This window comes from Thunnus thynnus, chromosome 4 (genome assembly GCF_963924715.1).
Source record: "Thunnus thynnus chromosome 4, fThuThy2.1, whole genome shotgun sequence".
Classification (NCBI taxonomy): domain Eukaryota; kingdom Metazoa; phylum Chordata; class Actinopteri; order Scombriformes; family Scombridae; genus Thunnus; species Thunnus thynnus.
In genome coordinates this window covers 3,556,062-3,573,553 of record NC_089520.1, presented here as the reverse complement: position 1 = coordinate 3,573,553, position 17,492 = coordinate 3,556,062, and the positions used below count along the sequence as shown (strand labels likewise).

At 38.7% G+C, this 17,492-nt stretch overlaps 1 protein-coding gene across 13 annotated transcripts in view; it reads right to left on the bottom strand.

Moving 5' to 3' along the window:
* The window catches only part of LOC137180918 (dedicator of cytokinesis protein 3-like), a 213,562-nt gene extending 199,944 nt beyond the window's left edge, over positions 1–13,618 (bottom strand). For 7 of the 13 annotated variants that reach the window (XM_067586211.1, XM_067586218.1, XM_067586213.1 and 4 more), the window contains exons 1-2: positions 13,468–13,617; positions 10,545–10,656 (exon numbers count right to left, since the gene is read on the bottom strand). Coding sequence is in view for 2 of the 13 variants with exons in the window: in XM_067586215.1 (XP_067442316.1) it covers positions 10,545–10,581 (37 nt within the window). In the remaining 11 variants the exon portion in view is untranslated. Of the gene's footprint in view, positions 1–10,544; positions 10,657–12,900; positions 13,034–13,070; positions 13,270–13,292; positions 13,442–13,467 lie in introns of those variants that run through there. The other 6 variants (XM_067586217.1, XM_067586223.1, XM_067586221.1 and 3 more) reach the window with 5 other exon arrangements.
* Between the last annotated feature and the right edge of the window lie 3,874 nt (positions 13,619–17,492).

The following is a 17,492-nucleotide window of genomic DNA, read 5'->3' as shown; positions in this document are numbered from 1 at the left end:
TTCACTTAAAGTTAAATCAGAGCTGTTGACCAGTATAAGAAAAGTTTAAAAAGTGTAAAAAGTCTGCAGGGTGTAGAGTTATTGTAGAGAGAAGTGAGGTTACCAGACGTCTGTAGCTCCTCATCTCTGCTTCAGGCTACATTAGCCACTACTAGCATAACAACCTAATCTCTGACAGAACGGTCAGTGGTTGAGTTGCATTATGGGTAATGTAGGCACCAGGTTTTGACAAGAAACAAGAATGTACAGAATAAAAAAGAAGCTATCTGGGTTCTGCTGCCATTATGACACCGACAGTGTTACAGCGCTAAATCAACTGAGTGACAAGGGTTTGCTGAACTCGATGGATGATTCTTAGTCAACTTTTCTCAGAGAAATAAAGTTGACAAAGTGCATAATAACGATATTTACCGTTGGCCACCTGAGCTTTTCCACTACAGACACTATATTAATGGATTAATTATGTGAAAACAATTATACACAGAGTTAATATCCATTGATTCTATCTTTAAGTGTTTTCTCAATGCTAGCTGAGTCTGGGAAAATCAATAATAAGTGACAAATGTATTTAATAAAAGATGAACTGATGTAGTTGGCTAACTTTATATTACAGTTTACTGGTGGAGTAATTTGTCCCATTTAACATGTTTATCATCACTTTAGCAGGTTACAGCCACGATGTTTGTGTTGTCAGTGTGAGGCAGTGATCAAAGTTGTTTGCGATCCTCCTCTCTCCTCTGGATGGAAGCTGAGAAGTTGGACCGTTGTTATGGCGATAGCAGAACCAGTCTTGCCAGGGTGTCCTCGGAAACCGAGCGTAACCATAACAACGACGGAACTCTCCTCTACAATGCTGCTGTGTTTAAGACCCTCGAGACACACAAACACTCACACGCATACGCCCACTGGCTGACTGCCAGCTAGGAGCTGCAGCCCACATCTAAACCAGAACTCCACACGCTGGAAGAAACACAGAAAGTTTTACCTTCTCTGACACATGAACCACAAATTAAAACTTTATGATTTTCATTCTCTTTCAAACTTTTTTTTAAAAAAAACGTACTCTCCCGGTTCAAAGGATAAGCCACCGTCTTTGTGCATATAAACTAGATGACAGGTCTTTGCTTAGACACAACCGAAACTCACTTCCCCCAAAAACCAGAACCATGGGGGGTGAGAGAGAAGCAAACTAGAGGAAGAAGCGACGTGCGGAGATAGAGATCGTTATCCACTAACTTTAAAAGCCAGTTGCAGTATTTTAAGGATGGAAAAAAAACGTCTGTCACAAAATATGTCTTAACCTGTCCCAGTTACAGCCAGTCAGGATACAAACAGCAAAAGACTTTTTTGTCTTAATTTTAAAATGAATATGATATAAACAAATTAACTATGTTATTGCTGATAAGGTGGGTGAACATCATACTACCACCTTAGAAGTGACAATTTCCAACACTGCTGCGAAAATGCTCTTGACATTAAGTATTGTTTATAATGTTTTATTATTCTTTTTGTGGAGAATATTTTCATTATTCCCGACATGTGTGTGCATCTTGGTGAACAACATAATGACAGAGCTGGTGTTTCCCCGCTCATTTAAACGGAGACCATTGGAATAAGATCTAAGAGGACATTTCTATTTCGCAGACACAGGCGGTAAAAAGTGGTGGCCGAGTGTACAGAGAGACAGATTTATCATGAGATTATGAATTTTCAGATAAAGGCGGATAAAGACAGGAGGAGTTACAGATGGTAGCAGCAGACTGAGATACAGAGAAAGAAGGCTGACGGTGACAGAGACATTCAGGGGGTAGAGATTAAAGTCTCGAGTGTAAAGAGAATCTGAGAGGATAGTAAGAAGAAAGACCCTCCAAGAGTCCACGGGGGGGGCTCCTGATATCAAAGCTTTAGACACAGCATACAGTGTCTGGGCCCAGTCAACACATACTAGCACTGGGTGTCAGTTATTTGAAGCCTCACACATAAAGCAGGATTATATACATGCAAATAGATTGAAAAAATGCAGAAAAAACAAATAATCCATGAGTTACATGAAACACACACATACAAAAAGCCTGCATACACACAGCACACACACATGTACACAATCATGTTAGTACAATTAGACACATAGATCAAAAGGGACTATTTACATCTATAAGAAGCTATGGTTTTTAAATGATATGTGTAAATAATGTACTGCTTATCATGGAGGGAAGTAATTAAAGGACACTGTCATGCATCATGCAGGCAGCATTAAGCTGCTGAGGTCCTGCTGCTCTGCATGTAATCCCTCTGCCCTCTCTTTTCTTTTGGGTTCCTTCCCTCCTTGCCTGCTGTTCGACATGCAGCGTACTTTCCTGCAGAAGGGGTTCATTTCAGCTTTGATCCCAGTTATAGATCTGATGCACGATTTTCTCTTGGTGGTGCACCGTCGCTGAATGAGCAGCAAGAAACACGTGACGCACATACACCGCAGCGTAGAGTTGCTGTTTGTGAAGAAACTTCTTCCCGCCTACGTTTGAAAAACCCCACAGTTTCTCCATCGTGACTTACTGTCAGCTTCACCACCGGAGGAGAGAGAAAATAAAGAGTGGAGGCGAGGAGCGAAGAAGGAATCCTCTCCTCTTCATCTAAATCTTTGCTTGGCTGGGTGTGTTTCAGCACCACGGACAGCAGCCAGCAACTCTACAGCTTCATCGTACAGTTTAATCTTCAAATCCTCCTCACGTTGCGTGCTTACAAATACTTACAACTTGAAGGAATAATTGAAAAATACAGTGGTGAGTCCTTTTACAATACCCCCCCCCCCCCCCCTCACTTGACAGTAATACTTGTTATTATTTATGTTAACAGGATGTATCACCCACCCACTGTCACCCACTTACACTGAGCCTGGAAAAATTTAGACCCAAGGACAGCACCCATCAGTGTTCACCAAGGTTAGACCAGCACAGTCACCTACACAGATGATCTGCCTTTCCCCACAGCAGTAAATCTAATCCAGATATTGCATTTTTGTCCCTTAAAACAAGAAATCTGTCCTCTGATACTCTCTTGTTTTGGTTATGGAGAATGTAATTTATTCTTTCATTCGTGCTACTACTTTATTTTCACGTTGAACCATAATTTATGGCCTTTAATGCAAATTTTCCTGGATAAATAATTCATATTAAAGTCTGTTTTGTTTGCGTGTGGTCTGGGCCTGATTGCATACATGTGCTGTGAATGCAGCTCCTTCTCATGGTGAAACTTGCCTACACAGAGAATAATACATGAAGCAGCTCAGTCAGGCTTGGTTAACCTGAGCATTCACGTTAGAGCCTGATTATACCCTGTAAATGCTGCCGGGATGATCTCAAAGGCTTTCTTAAATTCTACTTGGGTCTTTTATTCCTCACAAATAAGATAATTTCTTCGTGGGAAATTTCCCATAAATAACCCAGTTTACTCCCATAAAGACCAATTAATAAACTGCTTATATGCAGAATTATGAAACAGGAATTAATGACTCAGTGATGCGCCTCTTACAAAAGCATTACCCGCTAAATAGGCAGAGTCAAAACTAATAATTAGTGTGAAACTAGTGCACAAGGCTGGATCCAGATAAATGCAAACCGAGCTAGCAATGTTTATTCAAATGTAGTGTCTCTTGTTGTCTAAGAATTGTTGTTTTCTGAGGTTGTTTGCGTCTTACTTGTACGCACACATGAATAAAACATTTCACTGAGGCCCGCTGCTGTACTGAGTGTGAGCGCTGGGTGTGCGTTTGTTGGGGACTGTGGTGATGACTTCATTCTCAGCTGGAAACACAACATCACATTACCAGCTCAGCATCCCTCTCTGTTTCACTACATATCTGTTCTGTCTCCCTCTTTATTTCTTCAGTCTACTTCTTCTGCCTCTTAACATCTGATATGATCAGTGAGTAAGAATATGATGGATATGATCAGGATATGATCAACGTGTTTATTATTTTGTCATCACCATGATGTCAAACACATGTAGCTGTAACTGCACCAGTCACACAGTGACCTGAATCCTTTCATCATGGGTTGGCTTTACATATTGCATTAACATTATTTTCTATTGTACCATATTATATCTGTCAGCAGTTTCCAGTGCAGAGGACTGACCTGGTTAGGTTCCAGTGTCTGGGGAAAAAACATGCGCGATCTCTTCCCAATTAGATGTTTTTTTTTATCCTCTGAGAATAGATTTTATTTTACAGAAGCTGTATGATTAAAGCTATAAATCTGGGTCAGTAAACACTCACAGGAATGATAAGTTGTTAAATGTCTCGCTGTGATTGTTTTACAGTTTCAAAGCTCAGACTGAGTACAGCTGACAGTGACGGGGCAGGTACGAGTTCAGTTTCCTGTCCAAGGATGCTTCAATCAGCTGGCAGTTGAATGCGGATTATAGTTTTATTTATAGAAAACGTTCCTGGCAAAAATAATCATATTCATTAAGATAAACTGTAATAAAGACAAAGAACCACTGCTTTCCTGACAATATAACTTTAGAAAAACAGAAGAGACAGGATGTAGGAGATCTGATGTAATTATCTGTTATCTTGATTGACTAGTTAGCCTACCTGAGTTTTAACATGTCTAGTTTGAGTTCAGACTAGTCATATTAGACTACCAGCCATAGTAAATACTGTACTACTACTATATACATCTATATGTAAAGAATGCTCAGGTATTGATATTTCCGAAATATATTTGAAATATATTCCAACTAAATGTGAAGTTACATTTCTTGAGTTTTGAAACAGATTTTGCTGGTGACCCGTCCAGAGTGTAAACCACCTCTTGACCAGTGCATGCTGGGTAGGAAGAGGATCAGTGGTTTAGAAAATGGACGGATCGATCAAGTTGAATAGAAAGTGTGCAGCAGAACAGAGAGACATAGAGCTGGTTCATATATTCTAACGGCTGTAATTTCATTTTAATGACTACATTACAGCACAGAGCCGTAACAATCATGTCTGAACAGTATCTGTGAGACCTGCTGAAGCTTTCCAAAGGGGGCAGCAGGAAGAGAGAGAGAGAGAGAGAGAGAGAGAGAGAGTAAGGACCGCCTATTTCCCACATCACCAAAGGAGATGAGAAAATTACTGTATAACACAACATACAAACCTCTAAAAAAAAAAAAGGACTATATTAGCAAAGAGAGTCTGTGTGATGTATGGCTTGTTAACTTGTTGCTTTGAGATGTGATTAAAAGGCCAAGCTGGCTCCCTGAGGAAAAGGGGAGGGGAAGATGGAGCGAAGGAGTGATGAGGCGGGAGCAAAAGCAATCAACTTGATTTGCTGTCAGTTTCCAAAGGCGATGTGGATATATCAGCATGTAGGACTTGAGAATACTTGGAGCCTTTAAACGTTTGCCAGTGGGAGAGTCATTAAAGAAACGGGAGGGAATATAATTCCTCAGAGACATCGCTTCGAATATGTAAAGCTTTAGGCGGGAGAACCAGTAGGCTTATACACAAACACTCTGCTGTCTTTGAGAAAAAAAAGGGGCATAAAACCCTCTTTATGTCACATGTAAGTCATGTATTTTTTAAGACTCTAAATATGGTTTTATGGAACTGCATAACCTTTTCTTACAGTAATTTAATGGCTTTTATGCTGGAATGAACACAGTCAATGATTAAATTATAGTGTGGATGTAACTGACAGTCTCATCTAAATCTTTATCACGTAAATTCATTACAGTTAAAGTTTATTACACGTAGATTTTGTCTTTAGGGCTTTAGGAATGATTGCTTCTGTAGATTTTGTCCTCCTGTTTCATCACTTCCCTTATGTCATTATTTAAATAGTGGAACAAATGTATCATCCCTCAAAGAAAAGGAGCAGAAGTGTTTGAGATTCACCTGAGATATAACATTTGACAGATCGACGAAAGCCTGACCCCAAAGACATGAGAAACAAATGACACATAGGAAAAATGTCATTACAGTGTGTTTAAAGACGTCAGGCAGATCGCTCCGTCATCTAAGAGGAGCTTTGATCAAAAGACAGTTTCTCCTGCTGGATCTCTTTAAATGTGAGGACACAACAGTGACAGATGAGCAGCGAAATGAAAAGCTAGTTCAGAACAAATAGGCCAGAAGGGGGAAAAAAAAACAACAACAAAGAAAACAAAAGGTGCAGACATACGAAGGACAACCTGTACGCATCTGTCACTTCCACTGTGACCTAGATTTATAGCGGTGTACTCTGGTGGACGCCCGGTGTGGCTGTGAGAAATGTGTTGTGGCATGTGCGTCATACATATCAGTGTGTGTCAGTTTTGTCAATCTGAATGCATCTCCCCTGCTGCTGACCAGGAATCATGGCTCACTGAGCTCTGCTGGGTTACTAATCCTGAAAACATGTCGTTTAATGGTTATCAAAGGACGGTTTTAATCGTCTGTCATCTCTTACAGACGCTTTCATATTTCAACAAGCGTCAGAATTTGTGGGAAACTATGTAGTGTGTGTTTTTTATCTCCGCCACAGTCCCATGCGTCTGTTTGCGTATCTCAAAAAATTGCAGAAATTTGGAGGCATTTTCAGTCCACTTGTGATTTTGAATGTCGACTTTGATTTATAAACTTGCTCCCATGTGTGTAAGCGAGTTTTAAATTAACCCACAATCCAATTCTACACGATTTCAACTTGAAAATTGGTAGAGTAGCATATTAAAATGAAATTATTGTGGCTTGTAGAAAAAGCCTTTAGCAGGTGCATTTCATAAGTGTGTCTGGGATGTCTGTTTCATTTGTCCATCTGTCTTGTCTCTGTGCCTGTCTGTCTGTCTGTCTGTGTGTGTTCTGTGTTATCTTGTGAGTGTGAGAACTGAGTGCTGTGCTGTGCAGCCCTGGGGGAGGTGAAGCTGCATTCAGGAACCTCTATGGGTGCCACAAAGCTGCATTCATCCAACTGAATAGCTGTTTTCTACAACCAGGCACTAGTCATCCCAACTCCATTGGAACGCCTCTATGAGTTACCACTCTCCCTGCCTTGGTATGCAAAGCCTTATCCACCCAAAACACAAATGGTTTGGTTAACAAAAGACACAAAACACACTTACATGAAAACACTGAAGAGATGCCTGACTCTCCAGTTTCAAAGGATGGGTTTTTTTTTTTTAGGATTTCTGGACACTGAACTCTCATTCTTCTTATTATAGAAGATTGAGGATTTCCTGTTTTCTTTCATCTTTTGTGTGAACCTGCTTTGTCTTCACTTGACTCTGATATGCCAGGGATAATTTACTGCCATTGTGAAGACAAAGTACAGGCAGCATTTTATTCAAACAGGAACGATTTTCAAATGTCACACAGTGGAACGGATGGTTGACAATAACATGATAGAGTCTCAGCGAGTGACAGCGCTGCTTACACAGACACAAGGGAAACCCACCTGACATCCTTTTACAGTGTCAAATGTCACAAATGTGTCATGTTTAAAGCAAAACATCAGTTGTTTCATAATGAAATGTTGTGCTTTTTCAGTGTGCCCACTTCCAACCTGCAGTCTCTGCTACTACATTTCCCAGAATGCCATTTGATAATCCCTGGAGAACAGACAGGAACTGGAACTTACTGCTTTCACTTGAAGATAAATAAGTGCGTCTCTATAATTGCAGATGTTTTCTTTAAGAGGATGCTGTTATACGGCTGCTAACTCTTAAGTTTTTATGTTTTTAGTTTTTCATGTTTTATTGCAGATTTATCTTTTACAGTGTGACCAATCAGGAAAGGCAGTGAAATGCATCATGTGAACATTTACTGTTCTGCGTGATATAATCTACTCAGGGCAATAAAGTCGCCTTCCCCACGATACTGCACTGTCAGATTAGGGTGTCCTATTCCTTTCATCATGTCTGCCAGCGTGCACTATGAAACCTTGTAAGCTGTGATGTGATTCTGATTTTGATGTTAAAAGGCTGCTTGCAGAGTAAATCAAGAAGCCTCAGCATGCAGCCACAGCTGGTGTTAAAAGGCTGCTACTGAAGGTATCAAGCAACAAGGAAAAAAAAAAAACAACACAGCCTCTCATTCAAATTCAAGTAATGTCTCTTTCCAATTAACAGAGTGCTGGAGTCATGATTCCCCACATTGACTTCCTGTCAGCAGAGTCCCTGCTCCCTCCCACTGCAGACACTGGTGTAGAGTTTTGCCTCATCAGTCAAAAAACAATGTGAATTATTTTATCATCTTTACTGGTTGCATGGCAGAAACAACAGAGAAGACGGGACAGCATCGTGACAGTATTTTCTGTTCTTCTCAGGGTATAAACTGAATAAAACATTCTAGAAATTATTGTAAGGAAAGATTGTGGAAATAGCTTCAGATAACCATCTGAGGGACTGATCTGACTTGAATGGGACTTTGTGAAGAGCTCACTGAACATGACCTGGACCTGGACCTGTGTGTTCCACAGTATGGAATACAGATTTTAAATTTGGGAAAAGGAGAGCACTGGTATCAGTTTGGGAATTAGTATCAGCCATAGACTGTAAAAAAAACATAATGGACATAGCCACCGTAACGTCACCCACTGGTTTGTAGCCTCCAGTTTGGCATTTTGATCGTCGCCATCTTGGATATTTGGAGCCAGAAGTGATCATATTTGGACAAGAGGGTGGAGCTGATGCTAACGTTAGCTGCTAGCTTGGTTAGTCCCATGCATTCTTAACTGTGATACTTAAACTGCTAACACTAATGCTAATTTCTGCAAAATCAAAACCATTAAAATAAAATGCACTTACTAGAAAAACTGAACATCTGACTCATTAGAGGGTCTTTTAGTACAACCGAATGCTGAACAAGGCAACCAAAATGTTACAATTAACTTTCATGAACTGAAAACACACTGAAATAATGACAGCTATGGCTATACTCTTTGAATCTGGGGTCACGCCAAGGTTATGTTTCCTAACCAACGTTGTAACGACCACGGTGCCACCCAACGTTTGAAGCGACTTTTCAATCGCAAGGTAGCAACACCCTAAAGCAGACGCTGCTTCATCATCTATCATCTTTACTCTAAATGGGACCATAATCTACAAAATGAACATCATGCTGTATTGAAAAAGACTTGAAACTAGTGATTGAGATCATAAATTAATTAGGAAACGGTTTACTGAGGTAATAATCAAGTGACAAGTAGGGTCATTTTCCCATAGACTTCAATACAATCAGACTTGTTTCTGGAGCCAGTGGAGTCGCCCCCTGCTGGCGATTAGGGAGAATGTAGATTTAAGTCACTTCCGAGTTGGCTTCATTTTTCAGACCGGGAGCTACCCGCTGATACCCTGAGATGAGGCATCAGAATCAATGTTGGGAAAAAAAACGTTGGATTGCTTTATCCCAACTTAATCAGGTGCACTCGAGAGGTAGTCTTGATGACTGAGTTTTGACTACCATTCAGAAACAACATCACAAAACAAAAGCATGCAAATTTAGAGAAAACCTGCAGCAGGTGCAACAAACTGGCATTTCATAAAACGTGCCAACTCAGCAGGAGTACAGAGCAAAGTGAAAGAGGACAGAAACACACATGATGACGAAAGTCACAGTCACCAGAAAGCAGTCAGCAGTGTTACAAAAAAGGCATAGGCTACAGAGTGTGGTGGAGCCAGGAGACTCAGAGAGAGAGAGAGAGAGAGAGGCAGAGAGAGTGAGAGAGAATAATTGAACTGTGGATCATTGGCTAATGGCCCTTAAACCACCAACTCTCATCTGAAAACATTCACTCTCATTATACTGCAATATAATACTGGCTGATAAATGGCTGCTGCCCTGCTGTGAGCTCTGTTACCTGCACTGTCCATTAACACACACATAATACATACAGTGCATTGTTCTTTGCCAGCAGTGCATACATTTCACTTTGCCCTCATCATACAGTTTCTATATTCATATATTGCTACTGCACAGCCTCTTGTTTCAACAAGCCTTCATTCTGCAAAATATTACAAAACAATATGTGTATTATGAAGGATAAGACTCTATAATACTGAGATATCATAAGAGATGTCAAGTACCACAGACCATCTCTCTCTCTCTCTCTCTCTCTCTCTCTCTCTCTCTCTCTCTCACACACACACACACACACACACACACACACACACACACACACACAGGAATTAAAAATGTTGCTACAGCAAATAATATGAAGTACCATAAGGTCACTAAACAGGCCGCTCTTGAGTAGAGATGAAGTTAGAAGTACTACACAGGTTTCCTATAAGACTGAGTTCACATCACGATTCACCACCGAGTCAAAATGAATCTAAATGATCAAATGTGTTGTATAATAAGCTTTACAAATGAATAAACATTCAATATAGTCTAATGATGGGATGATGCAGATGAAAACTGAACTGTGTTAAATACTGTGTGTTGTCCCTGATAGATACATGAATATCCGACAGTGTGGAACCGGACAGCTTCGTTCAGTATCAGGTCTGGTCCTTTGCATCACACATCCACAACAAATACATCCGGACACAGATTAATACACAAACATCACGGATTTACTCACCCACTCCTATTTTCTCATCCTCCGTCGGCGTCCACATGATGTCCCGGTGTACAAAGAGCAAAATCCCCCCAAAGAAAAGTATAATCACCCGATGCGTCGCTTCATGGAAATCCTACGGAGGTTTCACCAGAGAGAGGGGAGAGAGAGACAAGAGGAGGAGGACCGGAGAGGAAAAGTTTACTTCAACTGTTCAGGATGATGGGAGAAAAAATATCACTCTCCTGATGTCGAAATACAATAGAGTGAAGTTGTTTTTTTTAAACGACGAGCGAAAGATATGATGTTTCATATCCCGTCAGCTTCGCAGTGACGCATGGTGCGATGTGTTTGTCCATCTCTGCTGGTGCCGGAAAAACCCTCCTGCAAAACCACCAGGAATTCAACCAAAGGCGTCACAGCGACACTAGCAGACCAAATCATATAGTTTTAGGGATGACATATTAGAAAGGTCAGAATAATAGTGAATGCTGAACCGTAAGTACTGCGAGTCTCCATACGACGTGGCTGAATGGGATAATTAAAAGACAGTGTCTGCTGAGGACACTATGAGGATGTTATCAGCATGTTAGCACAGTAGTGAAACACTCCGAGCCAATAGTGAGAAATGATAAAAATGATCGTTATCGTGTTTTCGGTTAAGTTGAGCCCAGCAGCCTCGTCTCTTGCCTTCTTCTCAATCAGCGCTGCACGTCTCAGCCTCTCCAGCTCCCGTCATGTTGGTCATTTCTTCTTATTTATTATGTGCGTATTTATTTCTCTCCGCCCGTTGCAGCTGTTAAACTTGTCGTGAGTGTTTGGAAAAAAATGAAATAAATAAATTAGAGACAGTCCAGTCCCGTCTGTGTTCGGTGTCGGACCGGGAGAGTCGTGCGCAGGCAGCAGCAGAAGGGAAGCCTACATCAGTTTAAGAGGATCAGGCGAATGGAAAGCCTCCAGATAGAGTGGGTTACATGGACTGAGAGTGTGTGTGTGTGTGTGTGTGTGTGTGTGTGTGTGTGTGTGTGTGTGTGGGTAGAGGTAGTCCCGTCGGTCCGCAGCGCCACTAGATCGTTAAAGGTCGTCATCGGTGACATGACGCGCGTAACGTTACAGGACAGAGCACAAACTGTACAGTCCTGATCCTTCATAAACATGAAGGCGCACATATATAATATTCAAAATATTATCACAAACACAAACATACTGTACAAATCCATATAATACAGCTACACACACACATACACGCTTACATGACTCATGGAACTGTGTCATCACTGCATAACATGACACCGCAGTGACATAATGTGTGTCATGTTGTACAGTAAGTGAGAGTGATTTACAGTAGACTGGTCTGTGTGTGTGTGTGTGTGTGTGTATGCATGTCAATATTGTGGTGACACCATGTGCATCTTCATGAGCAACAAACTTTTTCTCAAGGTGTGTGATCAACGTGGACAGACACTCCTGCAACTGTAATTGGTTCATACGGTAACCATGGTGATCAACAGAGAAGCTTATGAAGCCTTGTCATAATGAAAGATTAAAGATGATACCTTCAAGATGAAAAAAGAAGTGATTGTTTTATTGTTATTTATTGAAGCAGTAAACTAGAGTATGAACTAGAGCTGATATTAGAGCTCAACGATGAGAAATGATCAATAACAGAAAATAATCTGCAACTATTTTGATAGTCAAATATTCATTTTAGTCATTTTTTAAGCAAAAATGTCAAACATTTGCTGACTGCAGCTTTGTGAGGATCTTAAAGTTTTTCGGTTCATACGTGACAGTAAACTGAATGTCTTTGGATTGTTGATCAGACCAAAACATACATTTGAAGATGAAGATTTGAAGATGCTCTAATAAATTAGAATGAGCATTTTTCACTATTTTCTGACAGTTTATACACACAACAATAATCGAGTAAAATAATCAACAGATTAGTCGATAATGAGAATAATCATCAGTTGCAGCCCTGAAATGATAACCGTTAGTCAATTAACGCTAATTACTCGTCAACCAACAAATATATATCGATATAATGGATTATTTTTTTTATTGTGTAATTTTTCCTTTCATTTTTTCATCAAACGAGTATGTGATGCTGTTCTTTGTCTCAGCCTATTTGATGTCACTAACTAGCTAACTAACGTTACCGTTAACTGAACAAAACCCGGAGTTAACGGTTTGTCGGACTACCTTAGTGTTAAACTATTTGAAGATCTCAAATTTGACTACAATGAAAATAAATTATTGCCTAAATTATGGCAATTTTTCACTATTTTAAGCAATTATTATACCAAACAACAACAACAAAAACAGCTATCCCACCCAGTTTTGTCAGTTTGAATTTTTAGCTAGCTAACATTTAACTTACCGTTAATTACCGTTAATTAGCATTAATTAGCGTTAGCTAGCGTTAGTTAGCTAACGCCCAATGAGTCAGAGACAAAGAAGTTTCTGGAAGGGCAGAGTAGCTAAATGGAAAAGTCCAAGAGAGAGAAAGGTTGAAACTGAAATAAATACAAGTGTTTCATTTGTTCATACCTTAGTTTTGCTGCAGCTCCTTGACTAACTAGTTAACTAACCTCAACTGGTTAACTAACAGCCGACTAGTCAGCTTCAGTTACCTGCTTAACTCTTTAGGTTTGAGCGGTTTGAAATAACCGTTAGAAGCCGTTTAATCCTCATCTGACCAACAACAACAAAAACAGCTATCCCACCCAGTTTTGTCAGTTTGAATTTTTAGCTAGCTAACATTTAACTTACCGTTAATTACCGTTAATTAGCATTAACTAGCGTTAGCTAGCGTTAGTTAGCTAATGCTAATCCCAATGAGTCAGAGCCAAAGAAGTTTCTGGAAGGGCAGAGTAGCTAAATGGAAAAGTCCAAGAGAGAGAAAGGTTGAAACTGAAATAAATACAAGTGTTTCATTTGTTCATACCTTAGTTTTGCTGCAGCTCCTTACAACTAGTTAACTAACCTCAACTGGTCAACTAACAGCCGACTAGTCAGCTTCAGTTCCTGCTTAACTCTTTAGGTTTGAGCGGTTTGAAATAACCGTTAGAAGCCGTTTAACCTTCATCTGACCAACAACATACAAAAACAAGAATAAACTACAGTAAGAAACTACCGTCATGGTAAAATGTTCACTTATTTATTCCCAAAACATTATTAGTTAATGTCATCTGAAAGAAACAGATTATTATTATTATTATTATTATTATTATTATTATTATTATTATCATTATCATAAGAAAATTACAGTTCATGTGCATATTGTGTAAATCGAGAGTATTTACTTTTCTTTAACACAAATTGCTTTTATCCCAAATATCTTTCCAAAAAGCCTTCAAAATGAAATGAAATACATGAAGTACATGAAGTATATGAAGTATATGAAGTACATGAAGTATATGAGGTATATGAAGTACATGAAGTACATGAGGTATATGAAGTATATGAAGTTCATGAAATACATGAAGTACATGAAGTATATGAAGTATATGAAGTACATGAAGTATATGAAGTATATGAAGTACATGAAGTATATGAGGTATATGAGGTATATGAAGTACATGAAGTATATGAGGTATATGAAGTACATTTAGTATATGAAGTATATGAAGTACATGAAGTATATGAGGTATATGAAGTACATGAAGTACATGAGGTATATGAAGTATATGAAGTATATGAAGTATATGAGGTTATGAGTCATTCAGGTGGTTAAAGCCTCCTGACAAGAGAAACTGAGGTGCATGGTTCGTTATGTTGATGATTCTCATATTTTCATGTTTACTAATAATAAAAACTGATTATAAAGATAAAGTCATAAAAGTAAAGTTTACTAGTGGGACTGCTACTAACAATTATTTTTATCATTGATTAATCTGATGATTATTTTCTCTATGAATCGATTAGTTGTCCATCGAGCCCAAGATGACGTCTTCAAATATCTTGTTTTTTCCAAAATTCAAATATGTTCAGTTCACTGTCATCAAATACGCCTCAAGAAACCAGAAAATATTCACATTTAAGAAGCTGAAATCAGAGAATTTCCTTTTCTTTTTCTTAAAAAAAGACTCAAAACAATAAATTGATTATCAAAATAGTTGCAGATTAATTTGATAGTTAACAGCTAATCAATGAATGTATTAATCATTGCAGCTCTAATAACTAGGTCATAATGTTTGAACTCATGTGATTCAGAAAACTTTAACTTATGAAGTCGTGGATTTATTTATTTATTTATTTGACTTGTCAGGTGGAATAAACTAATTGGTTTTGTTCCACTTAAATGTTAAATGTGAGCAGACGTGACACTGACACACCTTAATGTGATGCAGCCATCATTAATCAAAGTTATTAATTACACCTGAGCTTGTGTTCCTGATTGAAATGTCATAGCAGAAAAGTCACACGTGTTATTAATGATATCACTAACAGATGCATTACTTTTAAGTTTTGATTCAGGTTTTTATTGTGCGTGCTGGAGGGAGACACACAGCAACCAGCAGAATACATTAACTGGAATATCTAACAACCAGTAACAACCAGTTCATACACACTTTACCTCCTATAAGTGTTCCTGTGTGTGTGTGTGTGTGTGTGTGTGTGTGTGTCTTTTGGAATAAGAAGAGCAAAACTAATATTTGATATGTTAAACAACGACATTTGATTCCCTTAATCACCTTAAAAACTGCTGTCTCTGTGTCTAGTCCTTATCACATTATTACCACTAAGTTCTTTTTGTAGGGTCACATTCAAGAGGCTGGCATACTGGGAATGACAAGTTGTGATTCAAAGAGTTTGAAACATTGAAATAAACTTAGTATTCTGGTCCAGTCGAGGCGGACTGAGAAGAACAGACAGGAAGAACAAATGACAGAAAAGAGAAGACGTAGCAGACAGAGTGAACGACCTGTCCAAAGAATAATAACTCAGACACAGACAACAAGTCAAAGCTATTTATTATAGAAAAGAAATAGTCCTCTAAACTCTCAGTATTAACAAAAAAGATTCATTCATCAATAGATTTTCAATCATTCAACAGATAAACGTGTACTTTTACACTGCAAGCTGAGAGAACAGTGTAATGCTGGTTTGTGAGCGAGGAGAAGGTTGTTGTTGTGTTTATTTGGCAGCATGTACAGTGTTAAACCAGATTTAGCTTAAAGCTCATTTTCATCTGCAGTCCCTTACAATTAAAATATATAACAGCACAAAAACAAACAGAACAAAGCAAAAAAAACAACACACAGGACACATTATACAAAATACAAAGCGACACATAACAGCACATCACAAACACCCACAATGTAACCAGAAATAAAGATCTTAAAAACAGTTCTGTTCAATATTACCTGAAACTCCTCCTTCAGTCTAATGAATTTTCTTCATAAAGCCCAAAATTTACCTCCAATAGTTTTATCAGTTTGTACAGCAAACAACAGACTTTACATCTTTGAGACTGTTGGTTCAAATAAGGAAAAACTCACCAAAAAAACTTAAACCGGAAAAATGGAAGAAACCTCCAGAATAGCAGCAGAGGAGGGATCTCTCTTCCAGGACGGATGTAGATGCAGTAAAAGTAGAGAATCTAGACTCACTGTGGACATATTTTGTAAATGACTTGAGATACAGTTTATTCTGGAAGTTCAACCTTCAGATTGTTAAGTAAAGAACAGTGAAACGCTGGTTTGTGCTCAAGGAGAAGATCTTAAAAACACTTCTGACAACAGACAGCAGCTGAGTTTGTTCATTTTTTGAGTTCAGCAGTAAATTTAACATCTCAGATTTACCTCAGACTGTTTATTCAGTCTGTAGCACATATGACACTTAGACGCTCGGTTTGTTTAAGGAAATAAAACCTTTAATGGGGGAAAAATAGAAGTAACACTAACAGAGGAAGGACGCCTCGCTCTGCTGTTTGCTTTAGCCTCCATCCTGATTATATGTTGGGTATTGTGCTGCTTTGTGACCTGATGCTCTTTTTTAAGATGTGTTTTAAGATATCAGTGCCTGGATGTCATAAAACCTTCAACAGCTCAACCAGGATAAAACAGAGATTTTAGAGAGAAACAGGTCACAACATGAAATCCTCCAGGACTCACTGTGAGCCAGCGGGACAGAAACCTCGACGTCATCTTTGACTCAGAGCTGAACTTTAAGGCTCATGTGGGGTTTGTCAGCAAATCTGCTTTTTATCACCTCAAAAATATTGCTGAAGTGCAGCCATTACTCTTTTAGAGAGAGACTAATGGAAGCTTTTCTATCCAGCAGACTCTCCTGTCTGATACACATCACACCTGTTGTTAAACACTTCTATTGGTCAGTTTCACTACTGACTTTTAACTTATTTTACTTGTTTTTAAAGCCTATTTGTCTGAAATGCTTGTAATGTATGAACCAGGACTCTGTCAGAGTTGTTCCAAAGTGCAAAACCAAAACTTTTGTCAAGGCAGCTTTTAGTTTTTATGCTCCGAGCGGTTGGAACAGTCTGCCTGAGGATCCGAGAGCTGCTGAAAGTGTTTATATCTTATAATAAAACCTGCGTCTTAAGCTTTTGACCAGAATATTTTATTCTGTTTAATCATTTATTGTATTGTTTTGTAATGTTTTATTCCCTCATTATCTATTTTTATTTATCATTGTCCTTCATCTGTTTTGTTTAGTTTTTCTAAAGTTACAGGGATTGAACCTGTGACTCTCCCGTCAGGGCTCCTGGATGATTAGAGCTGCAACGATTTCTCGATTAATTGATGATGAAAATCAATGGCCAAGTATTTTTATATTTATCAATTAGATATTAGTTAGTTTGATTTAAAAAAAAAGCCAAATATTGACTTCTCCAGCTTCTTAAATGTGAGAATTTTATGCTTTTCTCTGTCACAGATGATGGTAAACTGAATATTTTTGGGGTTTTGGACTCTTATCTTGGGCTGTTTGTCAGACATTTCTCACTTT